The 23,431-nt window shown below is 41.9% G+C and overlaps 1 protein-coding gene across 1 annotated transcript; it reads right to left on the bottom strand.

Annotated features, from left to right (window-relative positions):
* Window positions 1-12,675: 12,675 nt before the first annotated feature.
* On the bottom strand, window positions 12,676-21,761 carry tmem86a (transmembrane protein 86A; the record flags this gene model as incomplete). Its single annotated transcript, XM_080505614.1, has 3 exons — window positions 12,676-13,106; window positions 13,706-13,970; window positions 21,741-21,761. The coding sequence occupies 3 exons, from the start codon at window positions 21,759-21,761 to the stop codon at window positions 12,676-12,678; spliced, it is 717 nt and encodes a 238-aa protein (XP_080361740.1).
* Between the last annotated feature and the right edge of the window lie 1,670 nt (window positions 21,762-23,431).

Here is a 23,431-nt window from a genome sequence, read left to right as displayed (position 1 = left end):
CGTCAGTTCACGTAAAAATGCATGAGTTTGTAAATATGGTAACCGTGAAGTAGATGGCAAATATGAACAACACTATTTTGCAGCATCTGTGTTGAGATGGAGCACTTTTTTTTGTCTTTTGAGATTCTTGACATTTCATAAAAATCCAATAACAAAGTACACCGACAACAGTGGAGACAAGCAGGACCGCCGGGGATTTACAAGAGTGAAAAGCGATATATGGAAATGACTTCCCCCCCCCCCCCCCCCCCCCCCCCCCCCCGAGAAGTGTCTTGTGTTTCAGGTGCAGAAGGAAAAGAAGTTAAAAGAGAGAAATGAGAGGAAGACTTTGAAGTGTCTGACCTACACTTTGAAGACAAAGCCGGCGACACCGGAGACGTCCATCACGGGACCCGGAGGCCACTGCGCCACCTTATATCAAATATACCTGCAAGTATTTCGTGGGTTTCACTTTCTTTCTTTAAAAAAAAACTTTTTTTTATCATCTCCTTTTTTGTTGTTGTTGTTTTTTTTGTTTTGTATTTCCCAACAGGACTGTTTCGGTGGAGCTCGTACTTCCAGGGAAACAAACCTCCAGACTGAGGAGATGAGTAGCGACTGTGTTTTCTTTCTTTCTTTCTTTCCTTCCTTCTTTCTTTCTTTCTTTCTTTCTTCCTCCCCAGAGATTCGGAGGCTGCACTAAACAACATCGTCTTCCCCCGTCGTGCAAACGGGGAGCATAATAAATAAATCCTCCCTCCGAGTGCCGAGTTGAAAGTAATCCAACCAAATCCCTCCTCACAACAAGCTCATTTATCGCGGCTCCGTCGAACAAGACGCTTTGCTTGCCCGGAGGTGCAAGTCGGGGCGTGTAAATATCTTCTCAAGGACGTGCGGCCGTCCTCTGGGGGCCCACGTGCATCAGACTCAATAACAGGAACTGAGCTTGTTGTGCAGCGTGTGAATTATACTAAGGTTTTCATGAGGGGGGGGTAACTTGTCTTCCCCCACTGGGTTTAGATCAGGGGTCGGTAACTTTTAATGCTCAAAGAGCCATTTGGTCCCGTTTCCCACTGAACACAACACCCAGAGAGCCGCACACGTTTTATTTTGACAGTCCCACAGGAAGACCACGCCAGGAGGACACGACACACAAAACCTTCTTCACTGCTGGTCGACGACTTACAACTAATAAACTAAACTACATGAACCAAGCAACAAAAACACAATCATTAGCAACACTACAAACCTAACATAACCCCCAATAATTACATTTAAAACACGACAAACAGAAACTCCCATAATGCATTGCAGCTCTCAGCTCCTTTATTGCTTAATGTCCTGTAGTTGTTGTGTAATTCACTAGAATGTTCCGTCGCTCTCAACAAGTCTGCAATGAACCTCCGCAGCGCAGCGGTTTTACTGTGAAAGGTACAGGAAGCTCCCAGCTTCAGATACCAGTTGAGTCGCTGTCATGACCTGCAGCCGCAATCCTATGTTCTTCGTGCCATTATTGTTGCGTAATGACGTCACGTCGCTGCGTCGTTCACGACCCTACATTTTACTCCACTCTTTGTAGCGGGACTGCGCTCTGGGGGGGCCTTGCCTCCTTACGTCCCTCCGGGAAGAACTGCAGTGGGACCGAGGCTCAAGGAGCCGCAGTGGAGGGACCAAAGAGCCGCGGGTTGCCGACCCCTGGTTTAGGGCCACAATTTGACACAAAAAGCCATAATTGAAAGTTTTTTGTATGAATTTCCTGGACGTTACATGGATGTTTTGTTTGGAAGTCATAGGAAAAAATACAAAATAAAACAACAAACCATTAGAATTTTAAATAAAAATAAAAAATAGGCCCAGACTACCAGATATCCAGTCCTCATCACCATCAAAACACAGTGCTGAATATTAATAAATCTATTTATAGACGCGAAAAAGCCCCAATTTAAGTTTTTTTGTATGAATTTCCTGGAAGTTACATGGATGTTTTGTCTGGAAGTCATTGGAAAAAATACAAAATAAAACAACAAACCATCAGAATTAAAAAACATTTTTTTTAAATAGGCCCAGACTACCAGAGATCCAGTCCTCATCACCATCAAAACACAGTGCTGAATATTAATAAAGCTATATATAGACATTACCTTCAGACAGACGCCTCCACAGACCTGGATCAGCTCCCTGTTGCTGCTCCTCAAGAGTTCCACAGCTTATTTTTCTTCGTACATCTGAAATATACAAAGATTCTCTGTTTGAAATTGAACCGCTGTATGATTTTAAAGTGACGTTTTTAAGAACAGCGCCCCCCAAACTTCAATGGCGAAGAACGGAACTGCATGCGAGCCGGCAACTTTATTAAAAGTGAAGGAGTGACGATTCAACGAAAATAAATAATGCCTCTGGTTGTGTTAATTAGAGTAATCCATGAGTAGACAGTGGCGGCTGGTCAATAGAGGGCTAAAAGCAGCGACGAGCGCGAGTAGTAGCCGCGCCGCTAATGCTAATAGCCTCTAATGCTAATAGCCGCTAATAGTAGCTATTAGCTACAGTAGCTTCTGCCCCTCCCTTACCTGAAAGTCTGCAACGGCTCAGAAAGGTTGTGCTCCGCTCAGTGACGGCGGAGTAAAAAAATAAAGAATAATAAAGCTTGTAGAAATAAATACATGAATTAATACATCATAAATATACATATAATTAAATACATAAATTGAAATACGGCTGTAGCATGTCATTGTGTTGCGTTTAATGCTGTCCCCTATAATTAGTTCCGCCCTGAGGAACCTCACGTTATTTATAGATACTGATACTCGTAAAACAATTTTTGAAATTTGTAAGAAAAAGTAAAAAAAAAAAATTATTGGGGGGGGGGGTGAGTTCTCACCAGTTTAATCTTCTTTTACCTTTTTTTTTGCAAACCATTTTTTCTTGTTTTAGCTGTATGGGCCACTTTTGCTTGTATTTCTCATTATTGCCAAGCTAATTTACTAATAACAGTTCTACCTATTTGTACTGTTTTGATAGTTTGCTTGCTGGTGTATTTCAGCCATTTCAGTATGTTTTATCTTTTTGTTTTTGTTGTTTTAGCCATTTTGAAGACATAATATATGTACACACACACAAACATATATAAAGAGGCTATTGCATGATGTTCTTGTACTGTCAAGGTATTATTCTTCTATTTGTACATAAGGTATACACACATGGCCAGCGTTTAAGTGCGACATCACCTATTTTGACCCTGAAAATCCTGGTGACTCGATCAAAAATGAATTACTGACAATTTCTCCCTGTGATTAACTAGACCGCTGTAATACACAAACTGAACACCAGGGGTCAGACTTGCGCTCTGATTCGCGTACTGTACTTTGAGTTTCTCATCACTCAGCCAGAGATTATTCTACTTCTTCCACCATTTAAAAGAAAAAAAGTTTCAATTTAATTCTTTAACCTTCTGTATTTTCATTTCCTCTCAAATAATGTGATAAAACCTGCTGTTCCAGACTCAATTTGTGTGCGGAACAATATATTCTGTCTTGATCTTGCAGGGTACAGCGCGTTCTCATTATCTTAGTCTGTCAGTAGTTTGATGCAAAATGGGCAAAATTTTAATCTTGACTTACCTTTTGTAGTTAAAACGACTGTTCCATGTCTTTGTTCCATAACATCACCACATTGCTGCAAAAGCAGCCATGATTTATCGGGATTCTAATGTTTTCTCTGGAACAGCGGGATACTTTATACCAGACATGGGAAACACTTTCCGATAATAAGTGAAAAATTGCTTTCTACCAGTTCACAGAGATGGGAAGTCATTCGAACCACATTAGAGTTTATCTGAATTGTGAAAATCTAAATGATTAAATTACAAATGATGATGAATGTTTCAATGTGTTTTGTAGTCGAAAGTCTCCATCATATTTGTGTCCTGTGTGTTCAAAGTTGTTTTTAAAATCGTGTTCAGAAAGTCATTTAGAATGTTTTAAAGGGTAGTGGTTTGATTCTGGACTCTGGAGTGTTTCTGGATGAGTAAATAGGTGCGAAACAGGAAAGTTCACATTCATTTCATCGTGAGCCGGACCGGGAAAACAGTGCAATATTAATAACCTTTAAAATTTAACTTTTCTTTGTTGTGGTGCAGAGTATATACAATGGAAATGTGTACATTGGAAAAATATATAAATCAAGTAATTAATTCATTAAAAAAATAAATGTTCTATATATTAATATATATATATATATATAGATGAATGAATGGATGGATAAATAAACAAATGACTTAATTAATTAAAATTATAAATAAATAGATTTTATATATATAAAAAATACATAAATAAATACATAAATATAAATGAATGAATGGATGAATAAATAAACAAATGACTTAATTAATTAATTAATTAAAAATAAATAAATGTTATATGTAATACATAAATAAATATAGATGAATGAATGGATGAATAAATAAACAAATGACTTAATTAATTAAAAATAAATAAATACATTTTATATATATAAAAAATACATAAATAAATACATAAATATGAATGAATGAATGGGTGAATAAATAAACAAATGACTTAATTAATTAAAAATAAATAAATGTTATATATATATAATAAATAAATAAATATAGATGAATGAATGGATGAATAAATAAACAAATGAATTAATTGATTAATTAATTAATAAAAAAAGAAAAAAAAATATAGATGAATGAATGGATGGATGAATAAATAAATAAATAAATAAATAAATAAATATTACCATGGGAATGAGTCCAATCTCAACATTAAGTCCACTTTAATTATACAACATACAGCGAAATGGTTTGGCTGGACCGGGGGCCTCCTCTTGCGGGTCGGTTCTGGCCCGCGGGCCTCGTGTTTAACGCCCCCCCCCCCCCCTGCTGTTGGCGCCGACTGGCGAAGTGAGGAGGAGATTCTTGTGCATCAAGTCATGGTGAACTACAGTTCGTTTTCACTTCCTTCACAGTTTTCTTGAGTCAGGAGGAGCCACACGCGACTCAGCTGGATTTTTGGTCCCGGGGGTTCATCTTGGCTGATGACGCAAGCGTCTACCCAGCAAAACAAAAAACAAAAAAAAGTGCATATTTATACATTAGTAGTCTTCTATTCGACTCTTTTCTGAATGTGTTCCGGCGAAGGGGCTGCCAGACCAACAGAGATAGGCCCCGGCCTCTCTCCATCCTGACGTCGGGACCTCTGGCTCCCTCCCGCTCCGGTTTTCTCTGGACCCACCGGGGACGCTTGGCGACCTCGGGGGGGGTTGCCAGGTTCAAATCAATTCAAAGCCAAGAGGCGGTGGAAACCCACGTCAGCCTCTTCACTCCTCCACAATAAAGTGGAAGTGGTTCGGAGTGAGACCCTGAATGGTCAGTGTGGGAACAAAAGACTTGCTGCACTCAAAAGGTACTGAAAGTGCTTTTCATGCAAATTTACTTCTCGTTTAAAAAAACGTTTTATTAAGACGGACTTAAAGGTACAAAGTTGAATGTTAAAAAAATGTCCAGAATAGCTTGAATGGAAATGAGTTTGAAAGACTTTGTGATCAGTGTGAGCAATAATACACGATAAAGTAACATTTACTGTAATTAATTCTTATTACGTGATCAAACTCTATATCCAGCTCACAAGTCAAGACCAGCAGAAGCTGCATATGTCGGTGATGCTGCCATGAAATATTGATGCTTTTGGATACTGATAGTGTAAAAGCGATAAATGAGTGAGAAAAGATGTTGTTGTTTTTTTACCTTGTTGGAAAACGTAGATGCTGTTGAAACAAGGTCAGCAAGGTTGAAATACAGTGGCCTGGAAGTGCAAAACAGTACAAACTTCAGAAAACACTATTAAATGCAAAACAAACTTACAAATAAAAAATAAAAAAACACTTACAAATAAAAACAAACAACTCTTACAAGTAGAGAAAACACTTACAAATACAAAAAACACTTACCAATACAAAAAACACTTACAAATACAAAAAACCCACTTAGAAAGAGAAAATACTACCAAATGCAAAAAACACTTACAAATAGAGAAAACACTTACAAATAGAGAAAACACTTACAAAAAACACTTACAAATAGAGAAAACACTACCGTAAATAGAGAAAACACTACCGTATACAAAAAACACTCACAAATACAAAAAATCACTTACAAATGGAGAAAACACTTACAATTACAAAAAACACTTACAAATACAAAAAACACTTACAAATAAAAACAAACAACTCTTACAAATAGAGAAAACACTTACAAATACAAAAAACACTTACCAATACAAAAAACACTTGCAAATACAAAAAACCCACTTAGAAAGAGAAAATACTACCAAATGCAAAAAACACTTACAAATAGAGAAAACACTTACAAAAAACACTTACAAATAGAGAAAACACTACCGTAAATAGAGAAAACACTACCGTATACAAAAAACACTCACAAATACAAAAATCACTTACAAATGGAGAAAACACTTACAATTACAAAAAACACTTACAAATACAAAAAAGCCACTTAGAATTAGAGAAAATACTACCAAATGCAAAAAACACTTACAAATACAAAAAACCCTCACAAATAGAGAAAACACTTACAAATTCACCACAACACAAGGGAAACATGTGGAACCTACTGACAGCAGGGTTTTTGCTGCCAGCTTGGTTTTAAAAAAAATTAAAAATAGCAAACTACCAAATAGTTTTCTCTATTTGTAAGTGTTTATTTTATTGTATTTGGTAATGTTTCTCCATTTTCTGAAGTTTGTAGTGTTTTGCCCTTCCAGGCCACCGTATAAAAACCATCTTTCTTTACTCATTTGTCGCTTATAAAGGAACATTATGCTAAAGTAAGAAAAGACTAAATGAACATCTGTAGGACACTAATGTTTCCCAGCAACACATCAAGTTTCTACTTGTAGCAATGTGACGTATGTATTACTTTGTGTAATTGTTGGGTAGAGGAAGACACAAGTACACAACAGAGAGAGAGAGAGCGAGAGAGAGAGAGAGAGAGAGAGCGAGAGAGAGAGAGAGGCTGGTTGGCAGCAGTGTGAATGGCTGTTGAAAAGCTCCTGGTCCAGACAATGGAGTGCAGCAGTTACCAGAACAGAGCGGCCCGTTGTCCTCCAGTCCTTTCTCTCCTGCAACAGCACTTCAGTCGGAACACCAAACACCACAAAAGTATGACGGACTTGCGATTTGACAAAAAAAACCCAACAATAAATACAAAAAAAATGACAAATAACGACAAAATCGCCAAAATTTGTTGAAGTTGCATTGCATCTGCATTTATTTCTCCAATAGATATTCACATTCAGAGCAGTTTCTCTACAGCAAAATAATCTAATTCACCTCTACAGTCGTGAAAAGGAATAAACCAACAAAGTGAAACTCGAGGACAAAAACTTTTTTAAAATAGAAAAAAAAAAAAAAAGTGTTTTCTAAAAAGAAAAAAAGGAAGTGGCATGATGCATTAATGGGTGCCGTCCAAAAGACATGTGCAATTTGTGGGTAATAAAACTCCACTGCCACAGTGGCGAAGGGTTAAATAACACTTTATATAAAGATTTATACTAAAAGGTCAGGTAACACTTTCGGGGGGAAATGGGTGCTGCTATGTCTCTTATGTTGATTTGTCACTTTCAAAATCTTAGATTCCCTCTCAAAGTAACTAAAAAAAAAAATACAAAATTTAAAAACGGAGCATATAGTTCAGACAAAACAGTACACGATGATTCCTGGTTGTAAGGAGACTGACTGGCCTGATTTAGGGAGTGTCAAACACAAGGTAGGCCGGTGAAATAACACTTTTAATTCAAAGCTTAAAGTCTTTGTTTGTTGGATACGTGATGAAAAAAGGCAAAAAGCTAACAATACCGACTAAAAATGATCACAATCTCAACAAAAAAACTCAATTTTAATGGAACTTTATGGTGCAAAATGCAGTGAAATGTCCCAAAAATCTTTTTTTTTTAAGTTTATCCGCTACTCATAAGAAATTACATATGAAAATAATTGATTTCTTTCAAATTTGTACCATTTTCTTCAGATCAGAGCTTCTCCAGGGCCACTTTTGGCCTCATGTTTGACACACCGGTTGTAACGAAGATCAACGTTAGAAAGAGGAAATTTAAAAAAATGGACTTCTCAAAAATAAATAAGAAGAATTGAAGTTCGGCACCGACGGGGACGATCCATTTTCCATAGTACGTATTCGTCAGGAAACTTTACAGTCAACCTGCTGCGACAGCGCAACGTTTCAAATTAAAAATCAAAAGAAAAATATATCTATATATCTATATATATATATACTAAAAAGAAACAAAGCAAGCTTTCATTCAAATAAAAGTGCCAACTTTTGACGGCCGTCCTCTTCTACTGTACAACAGCTACTGATGGACGTCCCGCAGCTCTCGGGTCCCTCCTGTCCTCAGGACAACAGGACTGTTGACAGGCCCAGGTAAAGTGATGCACCTGCTGGCCTCACCATCTGTGTGTGTGTGTGTGTGTGTGTGCATCATGTTTCACCTTCTAACCCAATTCCAGCTACGATATCATCTCAACAATAACGTCCCTCCTGAACGGAAGGCCGAAAGTCTCCCGATACACGAGAAGACTCTAATACATCCGATTCCCCCCACTTGAATTGGGTCAGTATCGTCTGAAGCTTTGGTTCATTTTGTGCCCAAGAACGTAGAAGAAGTTGTGTAAAGGCTGCAATAAAACTGCCGTCCGAGACGAAAGATCGGACCGTGCGAGAATCGCAAAAATTATTTGGGGTTTATCTTTCCTGAATGGAAGGGATAGTCGGCGCAGATTCTGCTCACAGTCTGAAAAAAACGATTGTTTAAGCTCGTCTCGTACAGTTGCGAACAGCGCGAAGGCTTTCACGACCCCGGCGGCCGAGATTCTCCCACTTTGTGACGCCTTAAGTCAGAGGGGAGGGGTGCGTCAGTCATTTTGGTTCAGTCGCCCCCCCCGTGAAGCGCAACCTCACCTTGAGAGGTTCGGACCGGTGAAATAGTGCCATAAATAACATTTAGCTTTAAACTTTTCAAGTTTCTCATTGTTGTGACGAGGATGTGCGTGCGGTGAGAATGTCTATAGCTTCACAAAACCAAACAACCGTACTGCCCGAAGACGAGCACATTGTTCTGACGGTCTACCGGGGGTCTTCGGTGTTCAGTGGCTTTTTGCTTGAAGACGTTGTGTGTAAACAGAAATCCTAAGGTCTCCTCTACTCTGAAGAACTTTTTAAGGATCGGAGGATCTTCCCGGACAGTTTTGGCCCACGAACCTCATGTTGGGACGCCTCATTAAAAAAAAAAAGAATCTGAACGGTCAAAAACGGAACTCCTCCGATAAGCACGACTGTCCACTCTAACTGCGTGTGAACAAAAAGTCCGGAGGCTTTCCTCTGACGGGAGGACAAAAGAAAGTGGCGCTTACATAAAGTGCCCCCCCCCCCCATTGTCTGGGTGAGTAAGACGACTCGACTCCCTTCTCCTTTCCCGTGACACGGATTTACCAGAGGCCAGGGCAAGTTCGCCCGAGTTCTCTACCCGTCATCCGCCCAAGTCAAATTTAAAGGGGGTGGGTGGGGGAGGGGGGGGTATTAAAAAGGCAGCGCAGAGGACGAGCGGTCACGCAGCCGCGCCGATGGAACTGACAAAGCAGAAATATTGTGCTGACGAGCAAACCGCCGGCCCAGAAGGAAAACGAGGAACCGTCTGACAAAGCATTAGCCAAGAATAGCCACCTTGGGCCGAGTGTCTTTCTCGGTCGCTGCGGCGTCAACGCCGCCGCGGTCCGTCTGCAGAACCGTCACGGTGGCTCATGTGATGCAGAAACACTTTTTTTTCTCTTTCTTTGTTTGTTTTTTGTTTGTTTTTTGTGCGGACAGCTTTCAGGGTCATTGACCCCAGTAGATGGAAAAACCCACAACACGGGTATGTTTGTTTAGCCAACAGTAGAAACTGTTAAATATTTGAGTGTGTCTGCTTTAAACTATTTATATGTCCCTCTTAGAGGGGTCGAAGGTAAATAATACCTTTACTCTGTGGATATTAAAGATTTACAGTCAGGCGGACGATGGGGTGTCATCGGTATAATAGCGGAATGAAAGCCTTTCAATTCAAGCTTTTACGTTTTTCTTTGTTTTTGGCGCAGAGCACACGTGAAGGAAACGTCTACATTGTCAAAAGTGTCAAATACCTACGACGGAAAATTACTACAATCACATGAAGCCAAATTTGATGAAACCCGCCCCCCCCTTGGTGCAAATTACAGTGATTTTCACTTATATCGCCCTTTTCCAATGTCTGCGGCCTGTTAGCTGTCGCAGTATGGGTGTTTATATAAACTCACACTCTATCCGGTCGGATTGACACCCCTGGATTTACACGAACTGTCGACACACATTAAGAGAAGTCATACAATAGAAACAGTCGTTACAGAGTTAAGAGTTCCCACAGTTTGGATCCGTTCAGTAAAATACTCAAGTCCTGCTCGTAAGATGAAAGCCGTAGCTTTAAGAGCGAGCGTGACGACGCGTCAAATTCTGTCGGTTCACAGTATCGTTTTTTTTTTTTTTCTGGCCTTGAGCTGCTTCTCACTTGTTGCAAGTACGTACACACTTTCACTTCTACAGCCGAGGCCAAGGTAATAATAATAATAATACAAGACGTGCTTCAACTGAGGAGAGAGTTACAGTATTCAATACTCTGTAAGACACTTCATTTCGCAACAGAATGAACGAAAGGTGGGGAAAAACTAACACAAAAAACCAAGGGGGGGGGGGGTGTAGGAGATTAAAGTATCAGCTGACCTGACGGCGGGTGGTGGTGGTGGGGGGGGGGGGGGGGGGGTGGGGGGATTAGCCCGGCTGGATTTTGCAAGATTAAATCTGATGTCCTGTGAGAGGGGAATTATCAGGAATAATGGGAAAGTTGTTCCCTCACACGACAAACCAGTTCCCTTATCTTCCTTTCTTTTTTTTTTTTCCCATGGGCCCAGCCGCCCCCCCCCCCCCTCCTCCCGGGTGGGAAGGGGGGGGGCAAATGTGTAAGTTTGTGTGTGTGTCATTACGAGTGAGTGAAGGTCTTCTGAGGCCCATATACACACAACAAAAAAAGGCCCATAAGCTCCACCCCCCCCTCCCCCCCCCACCCCCTGCGTGAGGCGGCCGATCCGGCCCGGCGGTCGGATCCCTGTGAACTTTTCCGAATAACAAAACCAGCGGGAGCGCCGACTTGTCAGGTGTGTTGACATTTGCACCAGCGCTTCTAAAACAAAACAAACCGCCTCACGGCCTCGTCTCCCCGCCCTACTGCGCTTTCTTTGTCGCAGGTCTCACCCCCCCCACCCCCCCCCAATACAAGTGTTCAACCATTACAGCTGAAATACACATTCAGTTTTATGTTTTTTCGTTTTCGCAATCGAGCAACTTTCCATCGCCGCCTCCTTTGTCGAGATTCAAGGCCCAAGATTTAAACCACGACATTGGTTGCAGTTTCCTGTTGTCTGTTTCCACGACAACGCTGCTGGGGGGGGTGGGGGGGGGGGGGGGCACTGAAAATGCAGGTAATTGATAAGGTGGAAGATGGAATCGCTTCCACTGTCTTGATGGACACTCAGAAACGGAAGAGTCACGACTCCCAGTCCGGACACTCCCGGGAAAAAGTGAACAACAGCACCCACTAGTGGCCCAACGTGGAAAAACGACGCCGTTTTAAGTGGTTTTCAAAACGTTGCCGCGTAAAGGCAAAACTTTTCTGAAACGAAAAAAAAAAACCGATGCGTTTTTTTGCCACTTGGAACGAGGTTTGAAACAGTATAACAGCATGTTGACAGATACCCGTGTGGGGAGGGGGGGGGTGGGGGGGTGGGGGGGGGGGGGGTGGGGGTAGGGGGGGCAAAAGCAGTGTGGTTTCTGTGAGTGAAATGGAAATGACCACTGATGATAGAACACGCGAGGGTATGATCCTCACTTTGAGAATAGCACCCTTAATTCAGGGGAACATACACCAAAAAAAAAAAAAGGAACGGCAAACACAAAAAAAAAAAAAGAAAAAGAAAAGAAAAGGTCACTGGCAACAAAACATGAGGAAAATAAAAGGGTGAATTGTGTTACTGGTCGGAGGTCAGTGTGTGGAAAGACTGAAATCGAGGTAAAATGTTAATCTAACAAATATATGCGCGCGCACGCACACACGCACACACACACACGCACACGCACACGCACACGCACACACACGCTCCCATCAAATTAAAATGGCTAAAAGTAAAGTAATACTATATATATATATATATATATATAGCAGGTTAATATTACTACTCTTGTCGTCATGGTAACGTGGCAGCGAGACCGCCGCTCTAGGTTTGCAGGGCTGAGGATAACACCACGCAGTCTTCACGCTGAGAAGACGCGTAAGACGACCATGCGAGTGGGATAACGGGGCGATGACCACGGACAGGCTGGTGGTGGTGGTGGTGGGGGTGGGGGTCGGTCGCCATGGTAACAGCGGTGCGAGGGCGCCACACCGAGATGAAGGCCCGGGAGGTCGGGGGATCTGGCAGCGTGACGTGTCCATGATCACTCGGGGCGGAAGCGGGTATGGGTGGGTGGGTGGGTGAGTTGGTGGGGGGGGGGGGGGCTCGCCGTGCGCCACAAACCGCTCATGTCCACTTCTTCCTCGCCGCCTCCGCGTCCTGGCACTCCACGGCCGACAGCGCGATGAGCATCTGCGCCGCGTAGTAGGTGGCCATGATGATGGCCCGCGAGTGCGGCACGGGGAAGCAGAACTTGTTGACGGCGATGGTGAGGTCGGAGACCATGAAGAGGACGGCGCCCAGGCAGGCGGACAGCTTGGTCCAGGTCCACGGGTCGTTGGCCAGCTGCAGGCCGGCGACGGCCCGCCAGCCCATGAAGCCGATCAGGCCGATGTAGACCGCCACCAGGTAGGTGAAGGGGCCCGACAGGTACGGGTAGAGCAGCAGGTAGCTCACCGACGACACGCCGCCGATCGCCAGGCCCGCACGCAGGTTGACGGGCCTCATGCCGAAGGCGGACGAGTAGAGGATGTGCGTGATGGCGAACATCAGGAGGCCTGTGGGACATTTTGTGTAGAGTGTGAATGCATTACGAACACGCGATATAGAACACGCGATATAGAACACACGATATAGAACACACGATATAGAACACACGATATAGAACACACAAGAAGCTCGAAGTGTCCCGCCGTCACCACTCCCTGATCAACACCCTTGATGGGTCAATATGGAACAAAGGAATTAGCAATGTGCAATTAAATTAACAAACAAAGCTAGCCGCGCGAATAAGAAGAATTAGACGCAGAAAGAAAAAGTTGGAAAATGTGTCCAGATGTGGAGTCGTGAGGAAGACTCTCATTGACATACGATCTGAAGACCCGACATCACGGTTGTTTGTGGCTACCCACTAGCCATGAGCTAACTAGCCTAGCCGCCACGGGCTAAAGCGACGGGCCTTCCGGACCAATAAATGAGACGATGTCTTCTTCACTTCCTCTCCTGTCAGTGTTTGTTTCGGGTCACAGCGCGAGAGTATCTAATAACAAACCTTAAAAAAAAACCCTCAACATGAGTATCTCCTAAACACGCGAACCGCAACAAACATTTCTGTCCACGGCAAAAAAAAACAAAAACAAAAGCACGCGGCGCTCACCGTGGACGAAGTAGCCCTGCTCCTGCCAGATGAGGAAGGCGTCGCCCAGCGCGGAGAAGATGAGGCCGGCCAGGATCTTGCGGGCGCTGGAGCGGGCGCCGAGGAAGCTGAAGCCGTGCGCCAGCAGGAAGACCCACAGGCAGAAGATGGGCAGGCACTTGATGAGGGCGCTGAACCACGACGGGCTGGAGGTGGGCAGCCACAGGACGAAGTACACGCACGTCGCCTTGAAGAACGGCACCAGCTTGGGCCCCTCGCTCTTCACCTGGGGGTTTAAAGGGGTGCCTTTTACAAAGTTGCGCAAGACTTTAAAAAAAAAAAAATCTCAGTAAGTTGCTGGAACTTGTCTTTGTGGTCGAGAAACAACTGAACAATATGGGTTTTATTTTTGTTTTGCTTTTTTAATTATCATTCCAGACATGTCAAAATGTATTTAATGTATTTAATACTAATGTGAATTTATATATATACACACATACATACATATATAAATTCACATTAGTATTAAATACCTTTAATATGTTATATATATATATATATATAAATTAATTCATATTAGTATTAAATACATTTAATACATTATATATATACATATATAACATATTAAATGTATTTAATACTAATGTGAATTTATATATGTATGTATGTGTGTATATATATAAATTCACATTAGTATTAAATACATTTAATACATTATATATATATACATACGCACGCACACACACACACTTGCATATATAAATGTATACATATATAAATACACACAATAGTTGCATTAGTGGTTAGCGTGCCTGGCTCTCCTTTCCCCTTAACACACACACACACACACACACACACACACACACACACACACACACACACACACACACACGTCTGAGAAGTAAAAGGTATTTCATGTAACTCTCCGCCAACATTCAATAATCACATTTTACTCTAAAGCTGCTTCTTGAATCTTTTGTTTGAAAAAAAAAGAAAAAAAGATTTAAAATGAAAAGCACACGTTAGAATGACACCAAACGATCCCGATTATTGAAGCAGAACTGTTTTCTGCAGCGAAGCCACAATAAACCGGGGAGACGAAACACATTTTGTTATAAAAATCTTAAAAGTTCAGATCCTGTCACGGCAGAGTTCAACTTCATGTTGCTTAACGGGCGATGCGGAGGCAGGGAGGAGGGGGGGGGTGGGGGAGGGGGGTGATTTGTGTGCTCATTAGTTTCTCGCCATGCACCAGACGGGCCCATGTCTTGTGGCCGAGGCGGAAAGTCGAAGGGGAAACATGTCCAAAAAAAAAAAAAAATCTCTCTCTCTCTCTCTCTCTCACACCCCTGGTCCGACTCCGTGTGACCTTTTGACCCCCCCCTTTGTGTCGGGTGTGTGTGAGAACGGCGAGTCCCGTCCGAGGCTGGACTTCTCCTTTGTAACAGTGAGAACAAGTCATATTTCTCTCCGTCCACAGGCAGGAGGCCCCGGCGGGTCAGCGGAGGAGGGAGAACGACCACCCACCGACGCTTCTGAGAATCGCTCACATGGCGGGGGACCAGAAGACCAAGATGGAGGAGGGGAAGTGAGGGAAGGGTCACTTGGTGGGGTTTGAGCGCTACGGGGACAAGATGTGGAGGACGGAGGACGTCAGGGTGGGGGCAAGGATTAAAAACTGGAGTGAAGATAGCAAACAGACCACAAATGACTACAATCTCAACATAAAGCCGTGTGTGTGTGTGTGTGTGTGTGTGTGTCTGCATGCCTCTGTGGTGTATATATATGTGTGTGTGTGTGTGTTTATGCACCGTTTTATGTGTGTTTGTGTGTGTACACATGTTTCTTTGTGTATACATATTTTTTTGTGTGTGTGTATGTATATACATGCTTTGTGTGTCGGTGTGTGTGTGTGTATACATGTTTTTGTGTGTATACGTGATTTTGTGTGTAGGTGTGTGTTTATACATGTTTTTGTGTGTAGGTGTGTGTGTGTGTGTGTATACGTGATTTTGTGTGTAGGTGTGTGTGTGTGTATACGTGATTTTGTGTGTAGGTGTGTGTATACATGATTTTGGTGTAGGTGTGTGTTTATACATGTTTTTGTGTGTAGGTGTGTGTGTGTGTGTGTATACGTGATTTTGTGTGTAGGTGTGTGTGTGTGTATATGTGATTTTGTGTGTGTTTATGTGTATATACATGTTTTTGTGTGTAGGTGTGTATATATACATGATTTTGTGTGTAGGTGTGTGTATGTAGGTGTGTGTATACATGTTTTTGTGTGTAGATGTGTGTGTATACATATTTTTGTGTGTATATGTGTGTGTGTGTGTATACATGATTTTGTGTGTAGGTGTGTGTTTATAAATGTTTGTGTGTGTAGGTGTGTGTGTGTATACATGTTTTTGTGTGTAGGCGTGTGTGTGTGTATACATGTTTTTGTGTGTAGATGTGTGTGTGTGTATACATGTTTTTGTGTGTGTATATACATGATTGTGTGTGTATGTGTGTGTGTATACATGTGTCGGTGTCTTTATGTGTTTTCTGTGCATGTCTGTGTGTGTATTTGCAACTGTGTTTTATGTGTGTGTGTTTGTATGCATATACATCCATGTGTGTGTTTGTGTGTGTGTGTGTGTGTGTGTGTGTGTGTTTGTGTGTGTGTGAGACATTCATCTGTCATTTCCTTCAAGCCGAAGCATCAACATGTAGAGGAACCAGTTCTTGAACCATCCATTCAATGTGGTAATGCACGTTTAAACACCTTTACATGTTCTGATCACATTTCCACGTCAGTCTCTCTCCACCTCCTCAGCCTTCCGGCGTCACGACGGGAATCTTTTCTACGTCCCTCCGTTCCGTCACCTCTGGGTTCTGGGTTCTGGGTTTATCTGCTGGTTCAGGCTGAACGCAGGAGAAACAAACACTGGAGCTTCTCCTGGAGCATCGAAACTGTTTGTCAAGAGAAGATAAACATCTTTGTCCTGCTGGGATCTGGGATCGATCCTGTTACTGTCACACACACAAGTTACTGTCACACACACATTACTGTTACTACACACATTACTGTCACTACACACACATTACTACACACACATTACTGTTACTACACACACATTACCACACACGTTACAGTCACTACACACACATTACTGTTACTATACACACATTACTACACACACATTACCACACACATTACTGTCACTACACACACATTGCTGTTACTACACACACATTACCACACACATTACTGTCACTACCCACACACTACTGTCACTACACACACATTACTGTCACTACACACACATTACGACACACACATTACTGTCACTACACACACGGTACTACACACACATTACTGTCACTACACACACGTTACTACACACACATTACTGTCACTACACACACATTACTGTCACTACACACACGTTACTACACACACATTACTGTCACTACACACACATTACTGTCACTACACACACACTACTGTCACTACACACACGTTACTACACACACATTACTGTCACTACACACACATTACTGTCACTACACACACATTACTACACACACATTACTGTTACTACACACACATTACCACACACGTTACAGTCACTACACACACATTACTGTCACTACACACACATTACAACACACACGTTACTGTCACTACACACACATTACAACACACACATTACTGTCACTACACACACCTTACTGTCACTACACACACATTACAACACACACGTTACTGTCACTACACACACATTACTACACACACATTACTGTCACTACACACACATTACGACACACACATTACTGTCACTACACACACATTACTACACACACATTACTGTCACTACACACACATTACTACACACACATTACTGTCACTACACACACGTTACTGTCACTACACACACGTTACTTCACACACATTACTGTCATTACACACACGTTACTACACACACATTACTGTCACTACACACTGTGTTTAGTGACAGTAATGTGTGTGTAGTAACGTGTGTGTAGTGACGTGTGTGTAGTGACGTGTGTGTAGTGACAGTAGTGTGTGTAGTGACAGTAATGTGTGTGTAGTGACAGTAATGTGTGTGTAGTGACAGTAGTGAGTGTGTAGTAACGTGTGTGTAGTAACGTGTGTGTAGTGACAGTAGTGTGTGTGTAGTGACAGTAGTGTGTGTGTAGTAACGTGTGTGTAGTGACAGTAGTGTGTGTGTAGTGACAGTAGTGTGTGTGTAGTAACGTGTGTGTAGTAACGTGTGTGTAGTGACAGTAGTGTGTGTGTAGTGACAGTAGTGTGTGTGTAGTAACGTGTGTGTAGTAACGTGTGTGTAGTGACAGTAGTGTGTGTGTAGTGACAGTAGTGTGTGTGTAGTAACGTGTGTGTATTGACGGTAACGGATTGCAGTAGTTTCTGCTCAGGGTTTCCCAACCAGTCATTAAAAAACCCTTAATTTAAAAACTACATTTTCTATTTACTCGCATTATATTTATTCATGTTTAAAATGTGTTTGAAACATGTAAGTGTGGGAAAACATGCAACAACAAAAATAAACTTAAGAGATCAAGAAGAGGGGCGCAGTCTTTTTCCCTCCTCCGTCACACAGATATTCCTAAATAAGTCATGTCCTTTAACTCGCCGCTCAAACAAACGAGTTGAGCTCCACTGGCTGAGAGGAACGACGATCCCGTCTGGCATCAGGAGCTCACACTCTGTACCAACGCCGCCGTAATCCCATTAGCAGAAAAAAATGTGATTGCGGCGCATCGTTCCATCCAATCAACGTAAACACGATCACCTGCTGCATTTCATAAATCGCTCCGCTGTCGTCTTTATCGTTTTTGTTTATCTCGGGGTCGGCTTCAAGTTCACCCTCGTACGGTCGGATAAAAGGACGGGGGGCCGTTTGCCAGCAGCCGTCCGTCGCCTCGTTTACCAAGGCGAGGGTTAATGATTGACCGTTCCGCACGGTTACTGACGAGTCAGCAGGTTGCGCTGACCCTCGGTTTCTAATAGCGGGCCGCACAACAAAGTCATCGTGGAAAGTCTATCAATTATTCATATTGAGTTGAATCCCATTTACACTACTTTTTTTTCTGTAATTAAAAGCGAAAAAACAAAATTTCAGTTCACATGACACTGAAAACACAGCAACAAGTAAATACCGTATAGTTTCTAATAGAAGAGCACTGCACCATTTTATTAATTTTTTTTAAAATTCAAAGCGAAAAAACAAAATTTCAGTTCACGTGACACTGAAAACACAGTAACAAGTACATACCGTATACTTTCTAATAGAAGAGCACTGCGCCCTTTTCTTTCTTTTCTTTTTTTAATTCAAAGCGAAAAAACAAAATTTCAGTTCACGTGACACTGAAAACACAGTAACAAGCAAATACCGTATAACTCCAAATAGAAGAGCACTGCGACCTTTTCTGAAGGTGTGGGGCTGGAGAAGAAAGAACAAACTTCACTAATTGATCGAATATTATATTTTTGCAAAATTTCAAGAGCGTCACGACTCGAAGTCCATGTTCTCCTGGGACTTGGTGCTTTTATTTTGACTGTCACCATAATAAAAACATGTAAACACGGCAGTGATTGTCCTCGGCGTTAAAATTGCATATAAATAATCCCAAAAATAAAAAAAAACTAAATGAGGCTTCATCGTTCAATAAATTCAAGCTCTAACCTGAGTTTAAGCAAAAGTGCAACAGTAACTACGGTAACCCACAAAGGTGAAACTCAAATTTTTCAAAATAAAATTCGTTTTTCGCTATGTCTTCTGTAAAATGTTTTTGCCTATTGTTCTTCTTGTGTGTGTGTGTGGTTTCATGACAAAAACAAAACGGCAGCGCCAACTAGTGACCCAAACATGACGACGACATGAATTTCAAAACGTTGCCGTGGAAACGCCAAGCTTTTCTGAAACGAAAACGAGGCGTTTTTTTCCACCTAAACTGGGTCTCAAACAATTATTCGATTAATTTAAAAAGAATTATACATATACACACATATATATATATTTATATATACAGACGCATAAAGAGAAGGCCCTCATTGATCTGCACACTTATAGAATAACGGAGGCCAGAAAATAATGTATAAAAAAAAAAAAGTATCCCAGACATCCAACCAGCCGTTCTGGGTCAGACGCTCGCAGCATTAGCAACGTGATCCATGTCAATATTTAAAGAGCTGTAAACTCTGGCGTTACCGAGCGTGACGACTGGAAACTGTAACTTAAGTCCAGCGCCGGCATGCGAGTCACATGACAATAATACTTCGACGTAACTTCGACGTAACGTTTCCTCCCGTCCGACAGCTGCTTCGACAACAAGGATGATCCGAGGTCACGTACGGTGAAGTCAAAGTCACCGTACAAAGGAAGATTAAACGAAAGCTCTGGAGCAGAACGCAATTTTGTGAAAACTTCCAAGAAAACAAATTGTGAATTAATTTTAAAAAAACAAAAAAAAAACCTAAATAAATCGCAGGTTAAACTGTAGAACGCTGCGATAACGTTGGGTGGTTTGTGCACCGGTAAGAGAGGATCGTCTGTAAAGAACCAGAGTTCATCCGTTACATCAAGAAGAAAAAAAACAAACCTGTCAATTATGTGTGACAGGATGCAGCAAATCTTATAGTTTATAAATATTTAAAGGTTAAACGCTTGATACTTAGCAGAAACTTATACAGGGGCTGGAAAGAGGACGTAAAATGTTCATTAAATAAAATACAATTATTCCACCTCCGGGTCTCAGTCTGGTTCTGCAGGTTTCTTCCTGTTAAAAAGCTTTTCCTTTTCTCCTCACCTGCAACTTTGCACAAACTGATTCACGTCTCCACTATTCTTACAGCTGCACATTTTTTTTAAGCTGATATTTATATATATTTTTATTTAAAGAGGAGATTTTGTGGGGGTTTTCATACATTGCATGACAAAAAAAACCCTGCCGATTCTGATTTAGTCTTTGTTTTCTTTATAAATATTATCTCAAAAACACTTTCTCGTGTACGGCGCTATGGAAATAAGGGTTTTTTAATCAAACAGTGACCTTTACTTTGCTTTTTTCTTTTCTTTTACTGAAATACTGAAGCCTTGGTTTGATAAAGGTCCAGCAAACACTGGACCTTCATTCCATCACACACACACACACACACACACACACACACACACACACACACACACACACACACACACACACACACACACACACACACACACACACACACACACACACACACACACACACACACCAGGGGTTCACTTCAGGCCAAGTCTCACCACCACACCATCCTTCATCATTGGGATAACATTTCATAGCTGCTGTCAAAGTAAGAAGCTGCTCGAGCCGCTTCAATTATTCATTAAAAACCCTGTGACGTCATCACCTCGCGTCTTTTTTCCGTCTGTCAAAACAGCCAGTTCACATAGTCTGAAACAACTGAGTCTAAATAAAGCACAAGTCCAGCAAAAAAAAAAAAAAAAAAATGAAAAAAAGATTAAAAAAGAAAAGCAACTGCTCGGCGCATGCGTGACCGGAGGACACAGGAAAGAGGGGAATAAAAAGGCACCAAAAAAAGGTCGTCACATGACACGTTTTTTGTTTTTCTTTCCTCTTTGTACCTTTGGAAATGTGTGGAAGCGTCCCTCAGTGGGATGTGCCCCCCCCAAAAAAACAAACAAACAAAACAAAACAAAACAAACAAAACCACGCAGGGATGTTGAGTTCACGTGCGGGAAATCGCGCACAGCCACGCGCGCGCGCACATGAAATAAACCTGAGGATAACAGGATGACACAAAGCCGCTGCGATTGTAATTAAAATTAAAATTAACCACCCGGGAGGTGAGAGACCTCCTGGGACTCGGCACGGCCACCTTGGGGAACCATTAAAACGCGAGTCGAGCGTCTGAGCGGAATCAATAAAATCACGTTGCGGAGGTTTTGTTGTGGTTTTTTTTTCTCCCCCTCTCTTCTATCTAGACGTCTCGCTTCGTGAGTCTCGAGCCGCTACACGCTGATAAACTCACCACTGTGACCGGAGACACCATTTCTCCCTCGCTGGATCCGTGTCGGCGACCGAAAAAAAAAAAAAGGTGATGAGATTCAGTTTGTTCCGCTTTGTTTGTGTTGGACTGGAAGAGGGATGCCGATTGTTTTTGTCCTCGATCCGGGGCGGGGGGCGTGCCGACGCGCGCGACGAGGGCTGGCCCAACCGAACTGGCAGCCAATGGGAGGAGAGGATGCCCGCCATGTGGGGGCGGGACAATGGGGCAGGCCACGCCCTCCGCGGGGAGGAGCCACCGGCGCTGTTTACATATCGGAGCAGATGGCCTTTATTTACGTTTTTTTTTTTTTACAGAAATGGAGCTCACGCGCGCGCGCGCACACACACACACACCCACACACACACACACACACACACAAGAAAAGGTTAAACTAATCAGTTTGAGGTAAACTCATCACAGACCATAACGAGGAAAATAGATCAATATAGCACCATCAACAAGGAAATACATTAAAACAAGGTGATTAAGACAAAGGCGTGAAAAGAAGATTGAATAAAGACAAAGTATTATTAAGATAGAGGTAATACAATAATTAACTGTTCAATATGGTGACGTACATGTGTGTTCAGGGGCCGCGATTTCATAATGACCTTTAAATTTAAACGTCAAAGTTTTTCTTTCTTGTGCAAGAGTATTAGTGACAAAAAAATGTCTATTTTTGCACACACAAAAAAATTAAAGTCAAATAATCATGACAGAAAATGACAACAATCTCAACAAAGCTCATTTTAATTAAACCTTCTGGTGCTAAATACAATTATATGTAAAAAAAACAAAACAAAACAACAACTCTCGTATAGCTGTTGCATCAAGCATGTTTTTCCAAGCTCACCTGAATTTTCCCAACATTTGAACCACTGGCAGAGGCCGCCTGCACAACAACGTCCCCGGGAATAATAATAACAACCTGGAGGATTTGCTGCAAGTGTCTGCGTCTTGTCGCTGATCAGGCGTCAACAGGATCCTTCCACACCTGCAGGATTTCAAACTGTGGCTTTATTAGCAAAATAAGGATCCGCTCAGCAGTAGTGCCACCTTGTGGTGGGGATATGATCTGCACCACGTGAGATGCATGGACAGAATATTAATAATATGTGGCAGAAAAAGTCCTCTGACACATAATAGAACATTTATTTCACAATCCACCGTCATCTGTCGCTGAAGTTGTAATTATTTTTTGGTGGAGCGTCTCTTTCTCCCAGTCGGAGCGTCTGATTGATGCTTTTAATTTGAAACCATCAGAGGGAAAAACAGGTTGTTTTGCACACTTTGATATGCAAATGAACATTAATTACTTATCACGCTGCCAAAGCATGTGATGCGTTATGTTTTAGAATGTCCCGGCGGTAGGAACGATCAAATGTGTTTCGACTTTGGTCCATTTAATTACTTTCCAACAAATTTTATTCCACGTAATCTATACGTACTATATGTATTTACTGTAGGTTGAAATGTATTTTAAATTAGGGTTAAATAAAAGCGCATAAGACAGTTTATTTGACATAAATACAGAAGAAAATACATTTTTATCATTCCGAACTAGGGGACATTTCTGTTTTAAAACACAAAACTGGAATTTGCACTTTTATCTTCATAAAGAGCTTTGATTCACTTTTATAAAGAAATGGTGTGAAAGTATGAAAGTGAATGTT

This window comes from Blennius ocellaris (assembly GCF_963422515.1).
Source record: "Blennius ocellaris genome assembly, chromosome: 11".
Classification (NCBI taxonomy): domain Eukaryota; kingdom Metazoa; phylum Chordata; class Actinopteri; order Blenniiformes; family Blenniidae; genus Blennius; species Blennius ocellaris.
Note: the sequence above shows the minus strand (reverse complement) of the source record. Positions and strands in the feature narration are given on the sequence as shown.